Source organism: Poecilia formosa, unplaced genomic scaffold (assembly GCF_000485575.1).
Source record: "Poecilia formosa unplaced genomic scaffold, Poecilia_formosa-5.1.2 Scaffold97, whole genome shotgun sequence".
Lineage (NCBI taxonomy): Eukaryota > Metazoa > Chordata > Actinopteri > Cyprinodontiformes > Poeciliidae > Poecilia > Poecilia formosa.
The window spans coordinates 948,254-972,179 of record NW_006800036.1 but is presented as its reverse complement, the minus strand read 5'-3'; the positions used below and the strand labels follow the sequence as shown (position 1 = coordinate 972,179).

The following is a 23,926-nucleotide window of genomic DNA, read 5'->3' as shown; positions in this document are numbered from 1 at the left end:
GTATTTTGTTCATTATGTAAACACAGTGGTGGAGAAAGTACTCAAAAAATGTACTTAAGTAAAAGTAAAAAAGTACTGGCTTTAAAAATACTTAAACAGATGCAAACAGATGTAAAAAAAAATTCAGAAAAGAACATTTTTGGAAACACTCTTGGGAAATGTTGTCCTATACATCAGTTGGCTATCAGTTCTGAAATTTGTCACACTGGTTGCTCAAAATCTAAATTACAACTTATAGACTCTGTGAATTAACGATCACCGCATCAGTCAAAAAATGTGTCATGAATTGCAAAAAAGAAAAAAGACGTATGCAAATCGCAGGACCAGCAAAACTAAGAAAAAAGTAAGACGCACTAATTTTAATTTGCAATTTTGTAGAATTCAGTATTATTGCTCATCTACAGCATCTATTGTCTGTTTGTACTAATAATTCAGCTATCAAGTTACATTTTTCTGCTGAGCACTGGCTTAATCTCCAGGGATGCAGCCTGAGTGCATTTTAACCATCCCATTTCCTGCAACAGCACTGGGAGAGATAGATGAGCACTCATGGATTCACAGCTCTGCTAATCCAACATGAAGACAAAAACAACACAACATGGACTTCAGATATAATGGAAACCATATTCGCAGGTTAGTCAGACATCTATGGTGACATAAACGCTGCTTGAAAGCAGGTTGAAAAATTTAGCAAGTAATGTTCAGTTTAACTATGGATGAAAATGCAATGAAGACAACATGGCAGTCAGTTGAGGAAGTGAGCAAAGTCCATTCCGTTTTAACACTGGAAGTGTATTTTATTCTACAGCGATAAATGTAAAGAAAACATGTTAAAACATGTTTGTGTTTTTAGTTACCTTCTGCAAAATGACTATGTACTGCAAAATAAACTGCATTAGTAAAAACTGTGAAGGCATCTTAGAAAACAAGTGTAATCCTACGAGCTCCTCTATGCCTCAACCTGCATATAACTACAACCAAGAACACCTGCTTGCCAGAACCTCACAGACTTTTTTTTTTTCCCCAGACTTGAGACTTCATTTTCCTGGCTCAAATTTTATGAGCTTTATGATCTGACAGGTAGGAGAGAGGAAATCCATTTAATGATGTCAAAACTGTTAAATTTTATATGTATTTCTACAATAAATGGAGAGGTAGCCAGTACAAAAGAGCTAAAACAATGGGGTGTTCTTGCTTCTGTCAGAAGTTGAACTGGAGACTGTTCAACAAATTCACAGGACGACTAACACCAAAACACAGGCCGGCAAAGTTGTCAGATTGGGGTGAAATCAAAGCATGAAACACGTTCTCATAGTCGGGGAGAGAAAGAAATGACCGATGCAAATTGTCGGTGCAAATGAGCAGACAGGTATGTGTTTGAATTGATCAACTTTCCTTTACCAGAGGTAATTAACAGGGACAAAATACTGTGGGGTTTTTTTATGAATAATTTTTCTGGTTCAAATTTTATTAGTTTTTAAATACACATTTGATATTTAGCGTGTATTTTTAAAGCCCTTATTGTGAAGGATTAGGGCTACTGAGGTGTGGCTACATCGCATTAATCAGGCAGGAAGGCAAACATGGCCAGGTTTGCACATAATGTCAAAACATGCATTAACTTGGCTGTTCTGTAAAGGAGAGCATTTCGACTCGGTGCAAATGCTCGCCAGAGGCCTTCAGGAAAAATATGTCTCGTTATTAATATTTAAGTAGTTTTGCAATGTGTGAGCAGGCTGTCAATCTTTTGCCACCAGTCCAATAAATTTGACAAGACTGACAAACAAGACCCTTCTGAACACCGATTACGTTATAGGACACACATGTTGAAGCTTAACAAAACTCTCCAAAAGATGTTTTTTTTTTTTTTTTTTCTGGTTGTGTGATATTGCAGGCAGAAAACATTAATGTCTTTGCTTGGAAAGACCTGAAAAATGTTAGGTGCACCAATGAAAAAAACATCTACAAGTTATCAGAGAGTTTTACTTGCATTCCGTAATTCTAATTTTAACAAAAAAAAAAAAAAAAAAAAAGAAGAAGAAAGAAATGTATAATTACCATCTAAATCAGTATCAATTCCAGCTTGGGTCAAATTATTACTCAGCAAAAACAAAGGGATAATTTTGGTATCTTTGCTTGTCAGAACTTGCATTTTGCTAAATTACAGGCACCAGATTAAACAAAGATCACATCCATCATCACTGCACAAAAAAAAAAACAAAACAAAACAAAAATAAAAAAAAACAATGTTGCAGTAACCTATATTTTTAAAGAGGTTTGGGGTTCATCAATGTTAGCCACAGGAGGTTCTCTTAAAGTAGGCTAATTTCTGAATGCTAATTGTGCGTTTCTCTTTTCACCTGCAAAATCAGCCAACATACTCCACATTATTTCCACTTTTCATGTCGTGAGAAATAAACAAAAATCCAGGAGCTGCTCTAATTAGGATGAAGAACAAAAAGGAATGGAAAAAGAAGGAGTGGCAAAGGGTAGAGAAGGAGTGAGCAGAGAAAAATAGGTTCAGGCTAAAAATTAGTTAGGGAAAATATTTAGATACCTGGAAGAAAAAAAGAAACATAAGGAGTCGATATGAATGCAAGTGTTGACCCACTTTGCAAGCCTGGAGAGGTAACTTGAAACCTTTTCATAAAAAAAAAAAAGTGAGATATGTGATGCATCTAGCTGAGTCTGCCATTAAAAAAAAGACGAGTAACGAGAACAGAGAAGGATCAAGGACAACATGAAATCTGTTCAAGTGGAAAAAGTTTAAATCGGGGTGAAAAAGTAAGCAGAGAGGTGACAGAATAGAACAAACAGAAACTCTGACTCTGTGTGTGTGCGTGTACGCGTGTGCGTGTGTGTGTGTGCTCCCACAGGACTGTGTGTGTGTGTGAGGGCTCACAGGAGGTAATTGATGAGAATGATGACCGTCTTACGGGAACAAGACATTTGTAGATAGGAGCCATTATTGCACTGTGAAACAGCCACAGAACCTTTCAGCCCGCATTTAAAAACTCCTTGCGACAGACAATAGTTCACACCGATGAATCCGATTGCTTGAATGCGCACATAGTTCGCTAAGAATGTGTGAACGACTTTGGAGAAGGGCTTAATTGTTGGTGTACGCATGTGTGCTGATGCAGGTGATTAAGCTCGCTTCTCTCTACAGATCCAACGGGAAGCTTATTTCCATCTCCTCTGCTGTCACAGTGACTTACATCTGATAATAGAAAGATTAGCGCAGAGCTATGTTTGACAGATAACAATCTCTCCTGACAGAAGTACACGTTAAACAAGGGTGGACAACACAGGAGCTGTCAGCTTCAGCTGGATTTGTGGTGCTTAAGTCCAACGTGAGCAGATGACATTTCGATTAAAGGGAAATCTTCCCGCAGTTATGAAAGAATTACAGTTTGATGATCTAATCTGGCCCTTCTGGTTTATCTCGGGTGACTGACTATAATAAATTGGAAGTGATTGGACTGACCAGGTATTTATCGTTCGAGGGGGTTTTATGGTGCTCTAATGTCAAGGTGCAAAAGATGTGAAGTTTTTTTTTTTTTTTTTGTATTTCTGTAGTCCAGGAAATTGTATAATATGTCCTGGACCTTATTTAAACCGTAACGTAAATAATGTTTAGAGGTGTAGCATTATTTTACATCGCTAACATAATGTTGATGCAACATAGCAGGCTATTTTAATTATTTTATGAGAGGTGCATTTGCTTCATGGTTCCTACAACTGAGTGCCCACACCTCGCAAGCATTAGCCTTACACTCTGCAACAGCACCTGCAAAGTCATGCACTGGTCATTCTTGTCGGTGTTTGCTTGGGTGTAAAGCAGATATAAGGCAGATATTTTCCAACAATACAGGGTCGAGGTTTAAGCTGAAATAGTTGAAGGAGATGAATCAGCAGAATCTCTCCAGGCCATTTCAAAGAAACGCATGCTAAAGCTTGAGCCCAGTGGGCCCCATCAGGGTCAAGGTGTCAGCATAATTTCTTTGAAATTGTCTAGAACTTTAATGGTGAATGAAAGATGTTTTATAGGAGCTTTCTTCTATACATAAATTATTCAAAATAACGTAGCATTTGAGGATAGACAATCTTTACCGATCAATGTGAGGTAATTGCACACCCTGAATTATATTATTGATGTTGGCCCTTCCCTATAGGAAGTCTATTATAAATCCTAGGAGCTGCTTCTGCATATTTCCCCAACCTCATCAATATAAAGGCTTTTCCACTGACAGCTTAATTTTGTTAATTTTTACTCAAAAACATCCATTGGTCTCTCACCAATTAGCATACTCGATCACAGGTACAATTTGGAGGTATGTGTGCTACTCCAAAGGTGCGGGAGCATAATTCCATGGGGAAAGCAGCACTCTAGTTTAAGCGTGAAAGGGGTTTGTAGAGAATTTGGACTGTTAAAACATTTTAACCCTGTACAACTGCTTGGGTGTTCACCTTTCTCTTTAAAAATAGAAAATTATGCAACTGTGTGATGAAAATATGAAAATTTCCTGTTTGAACTCTCAGGCCTTGGTGTTGTGGGACCCCAACGACACTTACACTGGCGTGGAATTAAAATGTTATGAGCAAGTACCCTGACCCTAAAACCGTAGCAAAACATTAGTAGTATTAAAATAAACTCTAATCCTTCCCCTTATTAAAAATAATTTTCAGCTGTAACAGCAAGAGCTGCAGTTGTGAAAAAGAACAGCCTGACTTCAGGCAAATACACAATATTTAGGATTTTTCATTACATTCAAGAAAGGGATTACAAAACACACTTTATTCTTCCAGACGGCTCTACTGAGGTCGTGGTGGTCGGAGTCAGTTTGAAAACAAATTTCTCTCCGCCTCAGAACAGTAGACACAAAAACATCAAGAAAGATTTAAAAGCACCGCATGGAAGGCTGCTTCAAAGCTATGCCGACTTATCTTTTAATAGCTTTTGTTTGCAATGACAGCCATCACTGGATTGCTTTGATACTGGCGGAAAACTGTGATGATTCTGAGCCTGAACCCTCCAAAGGCATGTTCAGATTTGACAGCATCACGGCTCTGACAGAGCATTTAAGTTGTTGAACCAAGAAAAGTTCTTAAATTGGCCCCACAGGCTGCGCACCACAATGGCTTATGCTGTTGTTGACTGTGCTGCTAACTCGCACAACATGAAAGTCAAACGATACTTGAATTTGCTTTTAGTTCTTTTTTTAAACAAAAGTTTGATCTTGCGATATAGTACATCCTGTTTTAAAGCATTCAACATTCACTCCCACACGCTCCCATATTTGTGCTCCTAAATATAAAACATTTTCTGCTCACAAGATCATAAAAAAAAGCCATTTTAAATGTCATTCTAAAAGGGTTTTGCGTCGTTGGTCCTGAAGAGTAATTCAAATCGGGTGAAATCAGTATTAATAAGATACAGCTGTATAAAAAAAATCATAAAAAACAATTTAAATTTGGAGAAGTGCATCCATCTATGCCAGGGGTCCTCAAATCCAGGTCTGAAGGTCTGATGACCTCACACTTTTAGACGGGCCTCTGGTCCAACACACCTGAATCAAATGGCTGAATTACCTCCTCAGCATGCAGCCAAGTTCTCCAGAATCTTGCAAACGACCTCATTATTTGTCTCAGGTGTGCTGAAGAAAACCGTCTAAATGTTGCAAGACATCGACCCCCGAGGACTGGATCGGCGAAGCCCCGCTCTGTGCCGTTTTATTTCCAAACAAATTCTCCACCTCTCTGTAGACTCGCTTCACTCTGCGGCCAGAGAATTTATAACAACTGCTGTAAAAGCTGCAAAAGCTACACAAGTTACAATTGATTTCTGCCAATGATGGTGAATGTAAAGAGATTGAAAAATCATAAAAATAAAAATCTAAAAGCTTATATCTGGTCGAGGCATCTTTTCGGACTTTTGTGGATTCCCAAATAGCAGATTGTAAGAACTCTGAATCCAAGTGCGTAAAAATAGGTAGCCTGGCCAAATTCACGCCTTAGCAATTCTGCTGGGTTCTCCTCTCCCTTCAGTGCTCTGTCTGGGACGGAGTCCACGCCTCCAGCAAGCAATCACTTCTCAATACTGAGGGTCCAGACCCTCTGCACAAAGCAAAGCAAGGGGCTGGTTTTTACCAAACTAAAAACCAGGTGATTTACTTTTCCTATTCTTGAAACCAATTATTAACATGCATTGAATAAAGACACGAGACCCATTTTTTTGTGTGAATAAAAGTCATTAAGATTAAAGTTGGCTAAAATTTCAATGCCTTTAAACAATTTGGGAAAATCCAGGTACGATGTAGGAAATCTTTGATGTGTTAACTGGTAACAACCCTAAAAGCAGAATTTGCCATATGAGGTCAAACCTCAGTCTTTCCTAAATTAAAATTACCTTGCAGTGCTGGAGCATTATTTGGCTCCTCCTAGAGGAGGGTATTTTTTCCATTCTTATCTTTCTTGTTTGTCCTTCTGGGTTTTTTTTTTTTTTTTGCTTTATCTACTGTTGAGTTTTTAATTCTCATCTTTTGTTAAACGGAACAGAATTGTTAAAGGAAAAGAAGATGAAAATCACCATCACACTTCATTGCCTTCCTGCTCCCTTACAGATAATGAGATAATTGAGCCTGTGTGGCCAGACAGAGCAGCCAGTGGCTGCTGCTGTTGATGCTTCTTGCTGTGAGAGTGACTTTTCCCTGTCCGAGGCTGCTGGTAAGCTTATTATTGCCAGCTGTAAATGTCGGGGGAGACAAAGCGCAGGTGTTTGCCTAAAGACCATCTGCGGTGATGGCAAGGAGACAACAGAAACATTATGGATGCAAGAATGTCCAAGAACATAATTAGAGCTCGATCTGAATGAGAGGAGGATTAGAGGGAGTAGAAGGGCTGGGGAGGGATAGACGATGACGTGCATTTATAATGTCTAATGAAATTATTCGCATCCCCTAAATATTTAGTCAAGTTACAGGCACAAATTTCAATGTGTTTTATTGAGTTTTTACAAGATGGACAACGATTTGCTCTACCATGCACCGTAATGAAAATTAGGGTCAATATTGATATTTAATCTCCCTGATCTGGATGATACTTACCAATATCTATGCATACTATAAGTATAATTCCTTGCCCTCTTAGCACAGTGAAAACCCAACCACGCTGCCGACACGGCCCACAATCCTGCACTGAAAAAAAAAAGAAAATGCTGCATTGACAACTGCCTCCCCTCCCCATTCTGAAACAGAAATTTAATTGCTTAACGTTGGCATTACCAGCATGACTCCAAGTTGGCAGCCAAAGAGCACTCCACACACCTTAGATTTTATTTGTCAATTAGTTCATCTAAAAAAATCTATATATTGTAAGATGAGTGATGGTACAGATCAGTGGTGTAATGCCTTGTATTTATAATTGTAATGTGAAATCATCCAATGTAATTTTGCTTTATAACAAAATGTTATGAAAGGAATATGTGGCTATAGATCCATGTTGGGAAACATCACAGGAGATGTTTTTATTGCATCCCCCACCAACATACTGGGCTTCATTTTAATTGCCTTGCAGAGGCTGTCAGGTTGGAAATTGATCCTTTCAGTCATAACTTCAGCAACCTGAAATATTTCTATTTTCTAAAATGTACATTTTAAAAGGCTGAATTTTTGTATATTTCACTGCTGGCTATGCCTTGGGCTGTTTTTTTTATTTTTTATTTTTAAATCTCAGTAAGCCTGTACGAAAGTCTTTTACGAAGGCTATTTGTTTTTAAAATCAGATTCTGTATGAATAAAAGAGGAGTTGGATGGCCAGGTGGCGGCTGTGATTGGGATTTCTTTTCTCAAATCATGAAATGCAGAAACAAGTGGTCAGATAATACATTTTTAGAAAGTCCAAAGGGTCAAAGAAGAGGAAAAGTTTCTAGTTTGGAGGCAAAACACTAAAATCGACTCCCCACTGGAATAAGTATCTACCTGTCCGCATATATAATGACAAATCTAACTCTTTATCACAAGAGACGTCTAACAGGGGAAACGCTTCTCTCTATCCCAAGAAACACTGTTTTAAAGTGTAAGGCCACATTAAACCTGTTCAAGCTGCTTGGTTTTTAGCCTCCCACAAAGCAAATGGAGCTACAGGATTTCTGGCAGCTTGCTCATTTGCACCGGAACCCACCAGTTCAATATCCTGGTAAATTACCGCTGCTCAGCCTCTCTGGCTCCAAGGCCGGCTAATGCACTTCCTGACACAATTCAGTCTGGAGCTTTTATGGGAGATCAGCATCAGACACCTTACGTGCTTGTTCCTGGAGATGAAACAATCCGTGGTCTTGTAGGTTTTCTAACTGGTCTTAAAGAAAACAGAACTGTGAAATAAACACGTATAGCAAGACGGAACAGCGTTTCCCTGACAAATAACCTTAAAGGTCTAATTTTCAGACTGTATTGATCGAGCCACGAACCAATTTTCTTAGAGGAGCCGCGACAATATTGAGGCACAGATAAAATTTCTATTACACTGACTGAGTTACAAAGCAATTCCATATTAGTTTGTCAGAAATATCACCATCCATACTGCTGAAAGTGGCCTGAAATTTGCTTCTGGCTCATTGGATGCATTTTCTAAAATTCACCAGATGTACAGTGGAAATAGTTTGCTCCTGTTCATCAACCAGCAAGACTTCGTCTCCAGACAGGCGTCAAACAAACCCACAAAAACTTTTATGTTTTTCAGTCTTTAAACATGAAACACTGGCACATTTTTAAGACATAATTTTCAGTTACAAGCTGAGACAGTCACTGCGTATTTGATAGCAAAGGCAGATTGAATATTAGAGATAAAAACAGGCAGTTAAAGATGAACCACCTCCAGTGCAGCAAAGGCCCAACTCCCACGTTTTGCTTCATTCTAAACTAGTTTTCCGATCAACAAATAATGAGTTGATCAGTGAATTTATGAACTCACCATGCATCTGACAATTCAAAATGTGAGCCACGTCAGCGGCTTGCAAATAAAACAATACACAAAATTAATCTGCTGAAGTTACGTATTGATCTTCCATCTGTCTGCTTAGTGTATTGTTAATCTATAAATGGGACCTTTTTCTAACTTTTTTTTTTTTTTTTTAACAGTGGCTTCTTTTTCATGCACTTTTCCATAAAGGCCTGATTTGTTGAGGGTGCAGCTGCTTCTCCCATCTTAGATACAGATCTCTGCAGCTCTTCAACCTCTTGGCAGCTTCTTTGATTAATGCTCATCATTCCCAGCCCGTCAGTTGATGTGGGCGGCCATGTTTTGGTAGGTTGCAGTTGTGCGGTACCCTTTTCACTTTCAGGTGATGGATTGAGTAGTGGTCCATGAGATGTTTAAATCTTAGCATCTTGTTTCATGTCGTGCTCTTGCTTTAAGCACTTCCACAGCGTTCTCCCTGCTCTCTCTGCAGTCTTTCCTGTTCTTTAAAAAATGTTTGCTCTCTGATGCTCTACAGCAGACCTCTGATTAATTACCCAAATTCATTTTATGTACTTATTAAATGACTTCTAAATGAAGTTTGCACTGGATTTTATTCACGGGTGTCAATGTAATCTGGGCAGAACATTTTAGGGTTTTCTTTATCAGACTTGAATACCATAAAAACACAATCGTTTTTCTTGAACTTCCCAATAATAATCTCTCAATTGTTTGTTGCTGTCATGTGACAAAAGCAAAAATAACGTCCCTCATAAATCTGCATGTTCACACAAGTAGGTCAAAATTATGACCACCTTAGAATTGTAGTGTGAGGGTGTAATTTGTCATTATGGTTTTACTCCAAATGAAGAACAAAGCGGCCTCTCATCCGTCTATTTATAAATGTTAACATGATGAGTCTGAAAGATAAGAGACATTTTGAAAAATCTTTCTTATTAAGAACTAATATCAGTGAGTGATGATAATATCTGCTGGAGGCCCTCAAGAATCCAAGTCTGTTTACCCCTCATTAATCACAAAAGATTTCTAGTTAGGCTGATAAAAAAAAAAAAATAATAATAATAATACAAAAATATCATCTGGATTCAATCAACAGAAACCAAACATTAGAAATGCAAACTTCATTTAGGAAAGATACAATTGAGGAAGAGTGGAAGTATGAGTCAGGTTTTCTTCTGCAGCTTTCAAAGCTTCCTTGCAGAGTTCCACAAAGTTATCAGCTTGAAGAAGAGGTGTACAAAAACACACACACACACACACACACACACACACACACACACCCACACACACACACTTTATTGTGTGGCTTGCTGAATCTTTTTTAGATTTGAATATGTCAGATTATTCCAGCCTGAAACTATGATTAACACAGTTCCCCTGGGCTTTTTCATTTGCAGAAAGCTGATCTGACACCAACGGTACGAGTGCGACAGCTTTAGTAGTTCTACAGCACATCTAAAGAAGGCTTTTCTAAATGGCACCTCAACGAGGCTCCCCTCTACGACATGTCGTCTACTCCACTGTTTCTGCTTCATTTCGGGGTTCTTTTTTTTTTTGCCATCATCTGATTTTTCTTTTAGTCATCTCTCCTCTTATCGATGTGAAAGGGTGAGAAGGAAACCCGAATAGCAATCGCGCTTCACTGGGGATCAGCTGATCATCAAGTATTCAAACCCACATCCACCCATCCGCTTGGACATAGCAGTTCAGTCTTTCTGTTTAAGAAGAGACAACTCAGAGGTAATCATTAGCACTGGAAAAACCTGGAATACAAAAGGAAAAAAAAAAAAAAAAAAAGATCAGAATGGGGATTAGTACTGTTCAGAGTAAAACTGCAAAAAAAGAAAAAAAAAAGAAAAAGGTATTCCTCATGAATAAAGAATGAATGTGTGAAGATGTGAAAGCGCCAGAGGAGTTGTCGGGGAGTCTGACCTCAGCTGTGAAGCATTACGTCAGCTGCACACTTTCAGCTGCACACTTTCAGCTTAAACCTCTGTGGTGCAAACCCTGGTTTTAAAAGTATTGTTCTGAATGAAGAATAAGGCTGCCAATTGTTTCACTGCCTGTCAGTCAAAGCAGAGATCGTCACCGGAGCGGGACATTTCATTAGGCTAATTTAAGCAGTGGCAGACTGGAAGAGGAAAATGCAGGAAGGATGATGTGTTTTACCTATAGTACTCTAACAACTCTCTAAGCCGTCTCTGATTACAGCAGAAGGTACGGCTCAAAAAAAGACCTTCTGCTGCTTCATTTATTCATTTAATGTGTGCACCTCTGATTCAAATACCATGACGAGCCGGAGTTTTTAAAGTGATTAGTTCCCCTTGATGATTTCATAATGTGCAATAGAAATTCTGCAGATATCTAGACTCCTTTCAAACAGCCTAAAAATCCTTTATTATCTGAAAGCATGATGGAGTGCAGCGGCTGAATTAGGGCTCACTACAAGTAATTCATTCATTTGCATAAACTGAAATTCGTCCAAAGACATAAGTAAAAATAATCTTTTCAATTGGAGTAAATAAAACATTAGCTTCCAAACTGAAGAGGCAGAGCTCAGCTTGTGTCCAAACACTTATGAACTCATGCAACACACAGCGGCCTTGATGCGCATGGTGACGATGTGTAAAAAGCCTTGAAATGAATTATCTTTCTTCTTCTTCTATTTATTTTTCCCAGTAGCATGATCTATGACAAAACAAACCCAAAGAAATCTTGGAGATTCATTATATGTAATTTCATATATTGTTCTGTGATCAAGCATTGTCCTACAAAACTTCACAAATTGCACAATTATTTTCAATAGGAATATATTAATATATTCTTATATTTCTCCATATATTTTGGATTATCCTGTTAAAACACTCAGAAAGGACCCCGTAGCAGTTTTCTGTAGGAAAACACAATACCTGTATTTAAAAAGTTCAGTGATTCAGGATACCTTGAGCTCTAAGAAATCTCCCCAAGAGAAATATGCCCACAGCATCACAGATCATCCTCCATACCTAAATATGGATATGCGGTGCTTTTCCCACATGTTACTTTGGAGTGTATTCAAACCTAATCGTTGTTATGGAGGCTTGCAAACCCCAAGACGGCCTTCGTTGCTGCAGTTCTGCATCGGTTTGTGACCTGAAGGCATCACGGCCGCACTCCAAAGCCTCCATAACTCTTTAACAATGCTCAGATGCTCAAATATGGATCTTTTTTTGATTGATTTAGTTATCTATATTCTGTGCGTCAACTTGAACCTTTGCACAAAGTGGTCAAGGCTCGTAATCTGTCAAAAATGACAGATGGCCTTCAAATTTCCCCATAAAAAAAAAGAAGAAGAAAAAAAAGATTTCCAAAGGGTTTGACTCCACTGATTAAAAAAATCCCCCCAACAAACAAACAAAACAAACAAACAAAAATAAGACAGTTTGTTCCTCCATTCACTAAAAAGAAAATTCTAAAAATAAAAGGTTGTAGTTTTCCAAAAACTTCAGAACGGACTTTTGCTACTGCAAGAAATTATGAACTTATTTCAAGACTTTTCACACATTTTTGCTGGGAGCTGAAAGGTGCTATTTGCACATTTTGCATGATTATATTTCAGACATGCACTGCATATAAAAAAAGAAAATTGCAATAAAGTGGGTTTAATTTTCTATTTTTTATTTCTCTTGCTCTCTGATAAGAAATTGAATGTTTGGAGCATTTCAAGTTTGTTGAGAAAAATTTAGAACAATTATGGTTTCAAATAAAATTTTAAAGAAGCCTTACAGGTAATTTGGCAAAACAAGCCACTCAAACTTTAACACATAATCATCTCATAGGTTATAGATGAAGATTAATGCATCATCTGGTCCCCTGGAGAACTGGAACAAAGATGGCCCATAGGTCTTAGTTAACTGGGAATGAAGGCAGTCTGCTCTACCAGAGGCTGAATACATTTACTGGGTTTCTGTCTGTCCTGTTCATAATGAGCCTGAGCCAAATCCATGAGGTGGATATGAAAACATTTCAAGTATGAATCTACTGGGGTCAAACTAAGTAAAATCATTCGAAAGAAGCTGTTCCTGGAGGGAAAAAAGAGAGAGAAAGTGCAAGAAGTATTCAGAGAAGTAGGTAAACAGCAATGGCAGTGGGAGAAAAATTGACCAATACAAATCAATTCCTTTATCAGTACCTGCTGATTATGCGGAGCAGAGTACATGTGAGAGGCAAAACGAAAGGAGAGACGCATTAATGCACAAACCGCTGTTTCAGACGTCAATGTGCCGGTCAAAGCTATTAACATTACTGACAAAGGAGACAAAGCTCTTCCAGATACCAGGCCTGCAACGTATAGAAGTCTACATCTTAATTCGTAGCACTATTTATGCAACATGGACAGTTTTCTTTTCATTACGCTGCAGACCAAAGTTGTGAAAACGTGGGCTGGTTTTTAAATTGTTTTTTTCTGAAGTCTCCATTAGGCAGGCCATAAGCACAGCTAGAGTCACACATTGGAACTAAGAGGTCTAAATCTGCAGTGAGCTGATAGAGCAGATGACTGGCCTCGCTTACTCCCTCATAACTTTTCTGCTACTTCAGCTGTAAGAGCTTAAAAAAAAAAAAAAAGGCTGAACTGAACTGAAAAAGCCAAAACACATCATGATGATTCAATAATATATTATGTTTGAATTAGATTAAAAAAAAAAGAAAATGTATTCCCATAGTGACGAAATTTCACAAAATGACAATAATGTTTTTCACTCCAAATCATCTGTGACCAAGTGTAAGATTAAACCATTTACTTGAACTAGGAGGCCCATAAAACATAAATAAAATAAAGTTCAAATATGCTCTTCCTTGAAACTCCACAGCCTTTTTATTATTGTTTTTGCTTTACTGGTCCTCAGGGCTGGTTTTGGCAGCAGGCGACAGACAAACTAATTTAGCAACCAGCTGTTAAGTGCAATAGACCATTTACCAGCTAAAGACCTAGAAAAAGCTTAGAGAACAATAATAAATCAATGCAATGCCTTTTTGTTCAGCTGTCCTCAAGGAAGAAGCCACTAATATTTATATAAAAAAAAGACATTATTGAATGGATTTTACTGAAAGAAAATGGGAAAAAAAATGGGACAGCTGATGGCAGCGTTTATCTTTATGTGACAAATTTGGTAATTTGGGTGTTTATGATATAAAAAAAAAGTAAACGGAAAAAAAAAACAACGTACACATATACATGTAAACATAAAATGAATAAAAAAAAAACAATTAAATTATTTCTGATGAGAGTAATAAACTTAATTTGTGGTGTGAGACAAATTAGGATATCTCAACATATGCTCCTACTTTAATGGGTTACATTTGCACTTGCTGCTGTGTGATCACTAGATTACATAATTAGAACATTGTTACTCAGCAGATTTACTTGTTTGAAACTGACATTATTACGGCTTAAAGTTTTACTTTTTATTGTGCTCTACACACATTGCCACAGGCTGCTGAAACAATGTTCTCTGGACAGACGAGTCCAAAACCTTACTCAGAAATCACTTCCAACATTCTGCAAAGGTTGCTCAATCTAATTCCCCTATTCAAAATATCACAGATAATGAAGTTCCTCCGACTATCAGCTGCAGACCTTTGGATCCCCGTGTGATCGGTGTTTGCTGCCGCTTCAGGAGATTTAATTGACAGATGAGAATAGAATGGCTTAGGAACGAAAACTCACTCACCTGGGGTGTCATTCCATGACAAAGATACATGATGGGAATGTTGTCAGAGTCTGGCCCCTGGTCCAAACATAGCTCGTCTCTCAGACTGTTCTTTAGCTGGGGAAAAAAAGAAAAGCAAAATAAAGCAAAAAGGAAAAGGGGGGGGGGTTACAGTAATAATGTTTGAACACGTTTAAAAAGGAGAAAGTATTGTGGAGGACAAATCTGCTAACAAACTGCTCAACACTTCAAATTTTAATTTTGTTAGAAATACTTGGGGAATAAAACGTAAATCACATTGCATCTTGTTTCGTATGCTTCTTGTTCCTGATTAACTACAATTTTTATGGTGTGCAGTAACTTAAACTAGTGTATTTCACAGGAAGGTGGAAAATCCTGTGTTGGTATTTAAATTTTGTTAACAGAGTACATTTCAAAATTGTAAAAAAAACAAAAAAACAAAAACAAAAAACAATCCTGCTTTTGATTTGAATGGCAAATAATCTTCACGTCTTATTTCTGTTTTTGTTTATGTTTTATGACTTATTTCTTCAGGCTAGGGATAATTTATGTGACAGACAGAAATACACACCCTGCACAATATTTGCAGAAGCTAGGTGCAAAAATGTGAATTTATTGTGGCTTTTTCTTAGTTCACACTGTGTCAATAAAAATACAAACGGGATCAAATAAATACATTTTACATCACCATGAAAAACCAGAAATGAAGTTCTTGCTCCCAAAGTGACACCTTCAAGCTTGACTGAAATTTGTAGCTGCACACATGCACAAGCAAAATTCCTTACAGAGAAACATTTTGTGAAAAGATCGTACAAAGACTGAGCTATTTGGCCAAAGTGACAAAAAAATATGTATAACGGAGTCAATGTAAGGTTTTTCAAGCCATAGAAAATGGCACAGCTGCTTCAGGTTTGCCTCCTCCAGATGTTACATTTCAATATGATTTAGATCAGGGCTCATAACATTTTCTTTCTAATCTCCTGGAACAACGCCCTCCTTTCCTTCCTGTCGTCCATGTTTAGTGCGATTCACACCATGTCACCAAACAGAAAACCGACTCCTTGTCACCCTTTAAATTGACAGACTGCCCGATTTAAAGCTTGGACACACCTGTTATGCTAATTAGTAGACACAGATTAGCTTAACATGGCCCCATAGTCAAATTATGTTCAGTCTTTTTTCAAGTTTTTAAAAATGATTTTGTTGAAAGAGTTCAAAAGCAAGGTCTGATTTTCATTGGTTAATTTTTTTTTTTTTTTAAAATGATTTTTCATTGATTTTGTCAGTTTCAAGTTATTTCAGTGTCTATTGTGGGGTTTTTGGTCATCATCAGAGGGGTACAAACATTTTTGTCCACATGTGTAATGGAAAATTCTTTATTTGTCCTTCAGTAAGAAATGTTTGAACCTCAGCAGCAAATAAGAGTTAAAAAAAAAAAAAAAAATAAAAAAAAAAAAAAAAAAAAAAAAAAAGCACACCGGTACACACATTCTGGAAAAAGTGATGTTAAATTTCATGCAATTCCACTAAATACTGGATTGAGTAAAATATTAAAAACTCGAGTCACTGTTTACTTAAAAAGTTATACCTTTAATAAATAACCTGCTGTTCTGTGCAGGAACATGATCTATGTGTTTATATCTAAAGAGAATGAGGTTGTGCGTACATTTATATACGAGTTGCCTCAGTGGGAACATTATTAATTTCTAAATGATGCCTGGCACAGAAAAACAATCAGTCATGATCTAATTTGCTATATAAAGCACAGCAACAGGGGAGCTTCCCACAGCACTGATACTTTATACATGTTCACTGGTTACAGTTGCTCTACAAGACGGGGCTGCCTCGAGTTCTTTATGATGAAATTCCTTTTTGACAATTTTCTTTTTGATGGAATGATGGATGGACAAGCAGACGGATACATGATAGACAAAAAGGACATATTAGGAAACCCCAATACCAGTTCTTGAGATCTACTGTCCTTCAAGCTTTAGATGCAACCCTAAGCTAACAAACCTAAATCATGTGACTGCACAACCTCTTTAATGAGTCATCAAATTTGGCAAAGGCCTTCATTTGATTCAGGTGTGTTGTAGCAGGGATGCATCTAAAACCTGCGGGACAGTAGATGTTAAGGACCAGAGTTGGAGACCCCTGGGAGAGATGGATGTGGATGGATGGATGGATGGATGGATGGATGGATGGATGGATGGATGGATGAATGGATAATAGACAGACTGACCAATCTCAGGCACACCTGACAAACTCTAAAATAAGACAAACCCTCTCAAACATTAAACATTTGGGTGAAAATGTTCCTTTAAACTTTATACTTTAAGATGTTACTTTTATTCTTTTTTTTTAATTAAGCAAAAAAAAAAAAAAACTGCCTCCTATGGCATCTCTGTTTTTCTTTTGTTTTTTGCTTTGATGTTTTTGCAAAAAATAATTAATCCATTATGGCAGAACGGTGCACAACAAGGCTCTAAGTGGGTGGCTAAAATGGGAATAAATGGAATCGGTGCAGGATAATTGCTGCCTCCTAGCAGAAAGTCACACACACACTTTCAACTAACCTTCACCTTTTTTTGGCAGCTGTACAGAAATTTTTCAAAAAAGAAAAATCACCATTTGGATTTGCAGCCCGTTCATTTAGCTTGGCTGGACGCCACAGAAAAGATCGCGAACTAATTGATCAAATTACATAAATTGTTGCTCAGAGCAAACCTTCAGGCGTAATTTGATTTTTGTTTTTTCCTTTTTCAGAAAAAGAAACAAGGCATATTAAACGACTCTCCCTCATTTCAGAAATGGTGTCAGGTTTACAGATGCATGCCACTGCCTTAAACAAGTGTGCAGATTATCTAAATGATAGAAGCAGTTTGCTAAAAAAAAAGCTGTGTAATTCAAGCAAAAGTGGGCAATGAACTGAAGAGACTTTTACATTCAGATCAATTATACATCTAGGAAACAAAAATACATATCAAAAGGAAGCAGGATGCGATTCTGCTGGTCTTTATGTTCCCTGCCTTGTCCTTACTAGTACGCGTTTCTGCCCACAGCCTGTGTCAAACTCTGATGAGATAGTTGTCAAGAGAGTATTTTGAGCTGGGAAAAGCCTGTGATGGAACAAAAAGATGGCCTAAGGTGCAGCTTGAAAGGCAGATTTCTTTTATGCTTTAAAAAAGAAGAAAACGTCTGAGCAATATTTTACTGGCCCAACCTTGGCTATGATGAGAACATTTGCTGAGGCACAGATTCTGCTGCGCATAATTTCAGACTGCCATCCTCATTCATGTACAATAACCCACCACATAGATCCAGAAAGACGTTGAAAACTTTTGTCCACATGACTTGATCAATGATGTAAATATTCTTTTCCACATCATCTCAAATGTACTCTTTTATGGTGTAAAAGGGATGGATTTGGTAGGAGATAACACACAGGAAGGCTGTGACTTTTTAAAAACGCTCAGTGTGCCCACTGAATTGACGGAGAAATGGTTGTGAGAAAAACATTTTTTTGGTTATAGGAGATGACTGGATCCAGAGAGCGGTGCCTTCTGGGTGTCCTCTGCCAGCTGCTATTTTCGCAGATCACTTCATTGACTCAAATTCAATTGAAATTCTCAGTAGCCGCTCTTTCTAAAACTTTCTTCCGAGCTTTGACCCTGGATAACTGGCTGCATCAGTAACTTATTTTTCTCTGTGTGAGCCAAATCCAGATTGCACGCCAGCCGTACTTTTCATCTTGAACTTCCCTTACGAACGCCAGAAGTCATTGGCTTTGGTGACTTTCTAGTGGGAATGATATGACAAACCTACTACATATAGACTTCCAAAGTGTAGAAGAAGTAAACCATCAGGACTAACACATGAACCGATTATGAGTGGAAAAGTGAGACTTTCAGCTGCTTCTATTCACCGTTTCCACATTTTACTGAGAAATATGCAACTGAGCAACTGGACTGAATCAGATGAGAAAGTACATCTGCCTTAATGGTGGTGCTAGAATTTAACTTTTTTAAAATTGGAATTGGTCCCAAGTTGTCATTTAGTAAAGTAGTCAATCAGATACAAACAGATCATTTGTAATACCAGGGTTGGGTGCTGATATGCCATATCTATAAATTGTGTTGAGCAGAAGACTTTCTTAATTTCTACTGACATAGCCATTGTGCAATGCATTCACGTAAGAGTCTTGTGTTCCCAACATGCTGTCATCAGTTTCTGCCAATGTTCAGCTGTGTTTCAGCCTGTTTGGAGCTTGCCATCTCTCCTTTTATGTTTTTTTAACACATTTTACAAAGTTATACACGCAGCCCCAAGCAGAACCGACGAAAAGGTGCAAAAACGACGACTGCCTCTAAAGGATTTGCTGTGAATCTTTTATTTACATCCTGAGAACGGTACATAGAGTCTGTTGGATCCGTCTTAACTCTGTCATACAAGTGACCTTTTAAAAGAGATGATTTGAATACAAATGCCTGCTTAATCCTTCACAATCTTTGGCATGACCTTTCGTCTTCCTCATAAAGGACAGCATCATATGCACATTCAGATTCAGATTCAGATTCAGATTCTGAGATGAATCAAATGTCTACTAAATCAGATCCCACTACGTGCCAAATTCGGAGTTTTAGATGGGTAGTTCGAATGACATTTCTTCATTTACTGCAAATATCTGTCCTATGTAGAGCTCTTTTTCTCCGTCTCTAGACAAGTTATCGTTCAAGCTCCAAGATCAGGACTTCATCTCTGCTTCGGATTTCTTACTGCATCCCACGGTCTCTCTGTGCTCTTCTGCAATCATGTCACATACGGTCCTGCAGGGGTTTCAGCGTAGTGCTCGAGCTTTTGAGGGCTGATCAGAGCTTTCTATCTCATAATGTGTCATGTTGGTGTCACGTATCAAAAAGGCAATTCACAATAATCTGATACGTTATTGATCCCCTGAGGGATTTCTGCTCCTGATCCATTCCATGCACATGTCAGAGGTCAAGTCCACACATAAGTTGGCAAATCAACTTCTTGTTCAAAGGTACTAAGGCTGAGTGAGCCTCAAAGGAAACACTTACCTTAAAATTCAGCTTCTAAAACACTGGCAGGACCTACAGACAATTTGCTTCCGGGTAGCCAGATTATAAAAAATAAGGAACAGACTAATCTTATTTGGAACATTTCAGAAGGTTGTATGTGGTCACCAAAATCTCCAAAAAGTATAAAACCAATATTATTCTCTTTGCGAATGTTTTATTTGGATATGATTTTTAGTTTTTCTTGGTGGAGGAATGGTTTGGTAATTTAAAGATGACTTAAGGGTATGACTCCCAGACGAGTGAACAAAATGGCAAACATTATTGTCTGAAAGCATGTTTGAACATGACTGATGCAAGGCCAGAAAAAAAAAAAAAATGCACCTGGCGAGCTGTTCAGCCAGCATCCAAATGAACCACAATTTTACTAAAAATACAAATAAACATCTGGATTTAGGCAACTCTTCCACGTCTCATTTCATCAGCACCCCTAATATAAAGTCGCCCTCCTGTCTGACTGCTGATATGCAACACCAAGATCAGGAAGAAACTTTAGAAAAGCTCAGTACACGATTTATATCAAATTACCATGGATGGATATGAACAATAACTAAACTTTTTGTCTCCAATATCTGAAGTAAATCAGACTAAAACTTTCCTGCTTTATTTATGACCAGACTTATTTGCATTTGACTTATAACACACGTTTCTGCTCGGGACAAAGGCTCGACTCCAGGTGCAAGCCTTTTGGTTCTTTAAAAGTTTTCATTTAACGAGGTCTGACTGCACAAAGGCAGTTATTTTTTATTTTTTTGCAACTATCTAAACCCTACCAGTGTTTTTGCCCTCTTGCAATGTTTCTGCTTAAATACAGTCAGTCGAGACAACATAGGATAAGTAATGAAATGAAATTTTATTCGAACATGATACAAATATAAAAATAAAATAGTGCACAGTAACAAGAAGTGCATAAAAAAGAAGAGAAAATAAGTAGGTTAAATTAAAATAAAAAGTTCATTCTTGTATCAAGAACTGTTTTCGTGTAGTAAGAGGTTTTTAGTTGTTGTGAAGTTCACACAATTAAGATAAAACCAGGAGTCTTGCGCAGCAATAAAAACATCTTGTGAACAGACAGGTTAGGGATTTTTTTCCGTCTCGTCTCAGGATGAGCAGCCAGAGGGGTGGAAAAACTGTCACTTCTCAGTGATGCAAAAATCACCACACAGACCACTGAAGAAATCAGCAGAGCAAAATCAATAGATGTAAAAACTATTGTTCTCATACCACTGGCAATCCAGACTGGGGAGGGCAGCATTGATTACCTGTCATTTCAGGTGTTGCACCGGACGTGAATGTGAAGATTACAGTTTAATTACCATTGCTTGAATAGCATGTCTGGTCGTAATTTATTTATAGGTCTATTTTCAGCCCCAGTTTTAGACTCGTCTAATCCGTTCCTGTGCAATTACAGGAGCAGGTACAATTACAGGAACCAAACAGATGTAAACCAGTTAATAATGCAAATGCTTTTATTAGCTTTTCATATGATATGTTGTGACTTATGGGGAACTGGTGTCCACAAGAAGCCAGCCTTTGCTGCAGGCTTCTTGTGGATTTCGCTTTTACTGTGTCGCTCAGTGTGTGTCTGATTTAGTGGTCAAGGATAAGATAAATGGGCCATTGTGTCACGACTTATTTTGATCTCATGAAGCAGAGCTCAGCCACGCATTATGAAAAAAAAAAAGAAAAGGTTTCTTGAAGCTCTCAATTTAAAAAGGTACAGTTCAAATTAAAAATATACTTTGTTTTCATTTATTTTGTGGATGCAAAAGGATCACTGTTAAAACAATTATTTACTAATGTGGCAACTTCAAGGTTGGACATTTCTCAGCTTTTCAGAATAAACATCTTCTCTGGCAATAAGAGGTTAATTAAATGTTGGACTATTTTTACATCTTTATTGAGGGTCCAGATAAGAGTCCAGGTTGCTGTGAATTAAAGCTTTTCTCAACCAGGAAAAAGCCTAAAACACACAAGCAATTCCCACGGATTCCCGCTGAGCTCTTTTCCTAGAAAGTCAGCGTAAAACCAAAGTTGCGATTACCCTTCAACCCCACTGAAGAGTGCTATCACTATAAAAAAAAAAGGTTTTATTAACTGTATGTACATTACAAATACTGATATAAATACTGTAAGTGCTGAGTGGTGTGGAGCATGGTCAAAGACTCCAGGAATAAAACTTGAGAATTCTGCGTACTGCAGAGACAATTATAGGCTTTATCGGCAGCGTGCCAACCCATTTATGAAAGGCTCGAATGTAACAGAGACTCATTAATTTGGGCATTTTTAATTGTACGAGTCCTATAGATTTAATTAAACTGTTTAATTAAATGTCTTTAATTGAAAAAGGGGAAAATTAGAGTCTCTGAAAAGACTAAATCTGATTTGAAAGTATTAGAGTCTAAATGTATAACAAGAATAAAAATGGCCACTTTTTCATGATAAATGTGAATGGCACCAAATACTTCATTTCCTGTTTGGAGGAGCTGGGATTTGAGGCGGAGGGAAATTATGGTGCGGAGGGAAATTATGGTGCAGCGCTGTGATTTTATGCTGCCTTGATATTTAATCCAAAAAGTCTATGAAGCCGTTTTGTGGGGAGTCTTTGTAGTTTTGTGGGGAGTCTTTGTCACCGAAATCAGGGTTGTTAAAGGAAACTTACCACTCCATAAGCAACAGTGTCGCTGTACGAGCGCAGCTCTGGGTAGATGTTGGAGAGGAACCAGCTGAACGGTCGACATCTGAGTCGGGACCGCAGGGCCTTCCTCTCAGAAATGTCCCCGATGTCTATCCCTGAGTTCTAAGGGGAAGGAGTAAACACAAGCACATTAGTTTTCCAGTTTTAGCTTTTCACTAATACTCCGCGACCTCAAGCAGTGCGATAAAATACAATGCGCTTCGACCCTCAGATTTGAAATGCCGCAGTAATCGCGCAGCTGAATTCAGGGCCGCCGGCTCCTTCCAGCTCTGCAGCAGTTCTACGAGGCCAACTTGAGAGCCTTAAATAATAAAGGAGCCCAAAGAGGACAATAAATGTTTGGAGAGGAAAGTCCTGGGGGGACGGCATTCATTTAAAAGACCCATTTTTGTTAGAAAAGAAGGAATGATGACTGCAAGCTATTAAGCAGCAGATGGTTAAGGGAGCCTTAACTAACAAAGTATTCTGATAACTTTCTGATTTAATTTTTCAGAATGGATTTAAGTGGGGAAAAAAACTGACAGCATATACCATGAATTAAAAAACAAAACTGAAGTCCAATTTTGACAGAAAACGTTTTTCCTATTACTCTTGAATAAAACATTAAAGTTCTTTGATCGGTAGCTGCTTGCTGAAACAAATAACCAATCAACCAAGCCCTACTTATTGCATTTATGCGTCTAGCCATGTTGCAAATTACTTTCTGAAGTTCAAAGCATCAGGATGCAGAAGGTGATTTATGGGACTTTGACTGTGGCACCGTTGTTGGGCTGGACTGAATATTTCAGAAACTGCACACACAACAATCTCAGATTTGCAGACAATTGTCCAAAACAGAGAAAATATCCAGTAAGCAAAAGCTGTTAGGACAAAAAAAGCCTTGTTAGTGTCATATGTCGAAACAGAAAAGGTTGGAGACTTGTTTTAGATGACATGAAGTTAATAGCAGCAGCTGGGATGTGAGGGGGAAAATGGACATTTGCACCACCGAGAGGCAGGCGACAATTCTGCAGCAACTGTTGGGAACTGCAACCTATTTGGGGACCAAAACCTCAGTTTCAGACACCTTGTTGAGTCAGTTAGAATGAAGGCAGCTGTGATGACAAAATAAGGTCCAGCTGAGTGGCCTGAGAATGTAAACAGTTAGAAAATGGATGGTTGATGTGACTTCATTGTGTTGTATGAAGTCTAGAGGCGGAAACTCTTAGATGCAGCACCGTTTCTGTTTTAAAAAGCTCCGTGGTAATCAAAAGATTGCAAATGCTATGAAGATAAAGTAAGTCTAAACTTGGTTTGGAAGATTTTAATAATCTAATGGAATTCACGAAGTTTTGCAAAAATTTCCCCCCCCAAAATGTTTTGTCAGTAAATCACACTGTTCAAATGTTTATTCATCAATCAGGTAAGAAAAAGCTACTTTACTCAGGAACGGGGCAGTGCTTGGC

General features: G+C 38.0%; 1 protein-coding gene across 3 annotated transcripts in view; it reads right to left on the bottom strand.

Moving 5' to 3' along the window:
* The window catches only part of LOC103142469 (polypeptide N-acetylgalactosaminyltransferase 18-like), a 148,524-nt gene that overhangs the window by 18,162 nt on the left and 106,436 nt on the right, over positions 1–23,926 (bottom strand). For 2 of the 3 annotated variants that reach the window (XM_016674580.1, XM_007558546.2), the window contains exons 8-9: positions 22,446–22,583; positions 14,688–14,783 (exon numbers count right to left, since the gene is read on the bottom strand). In XM_016674580.1, coding sequence (XP_016530066.1) covers positions 14,688–14,783; positions 22,446–22,583 — 234 coding nt within the window. Of the gene's footprint in view, positions 1–10,254; positions 10,692–14,687; positions 14,784–22,445; positions 22,584–23,926 lie in introns of those variants that run through there. The other variant, XM_007558550.2, reaches the window with a different exon arrangement.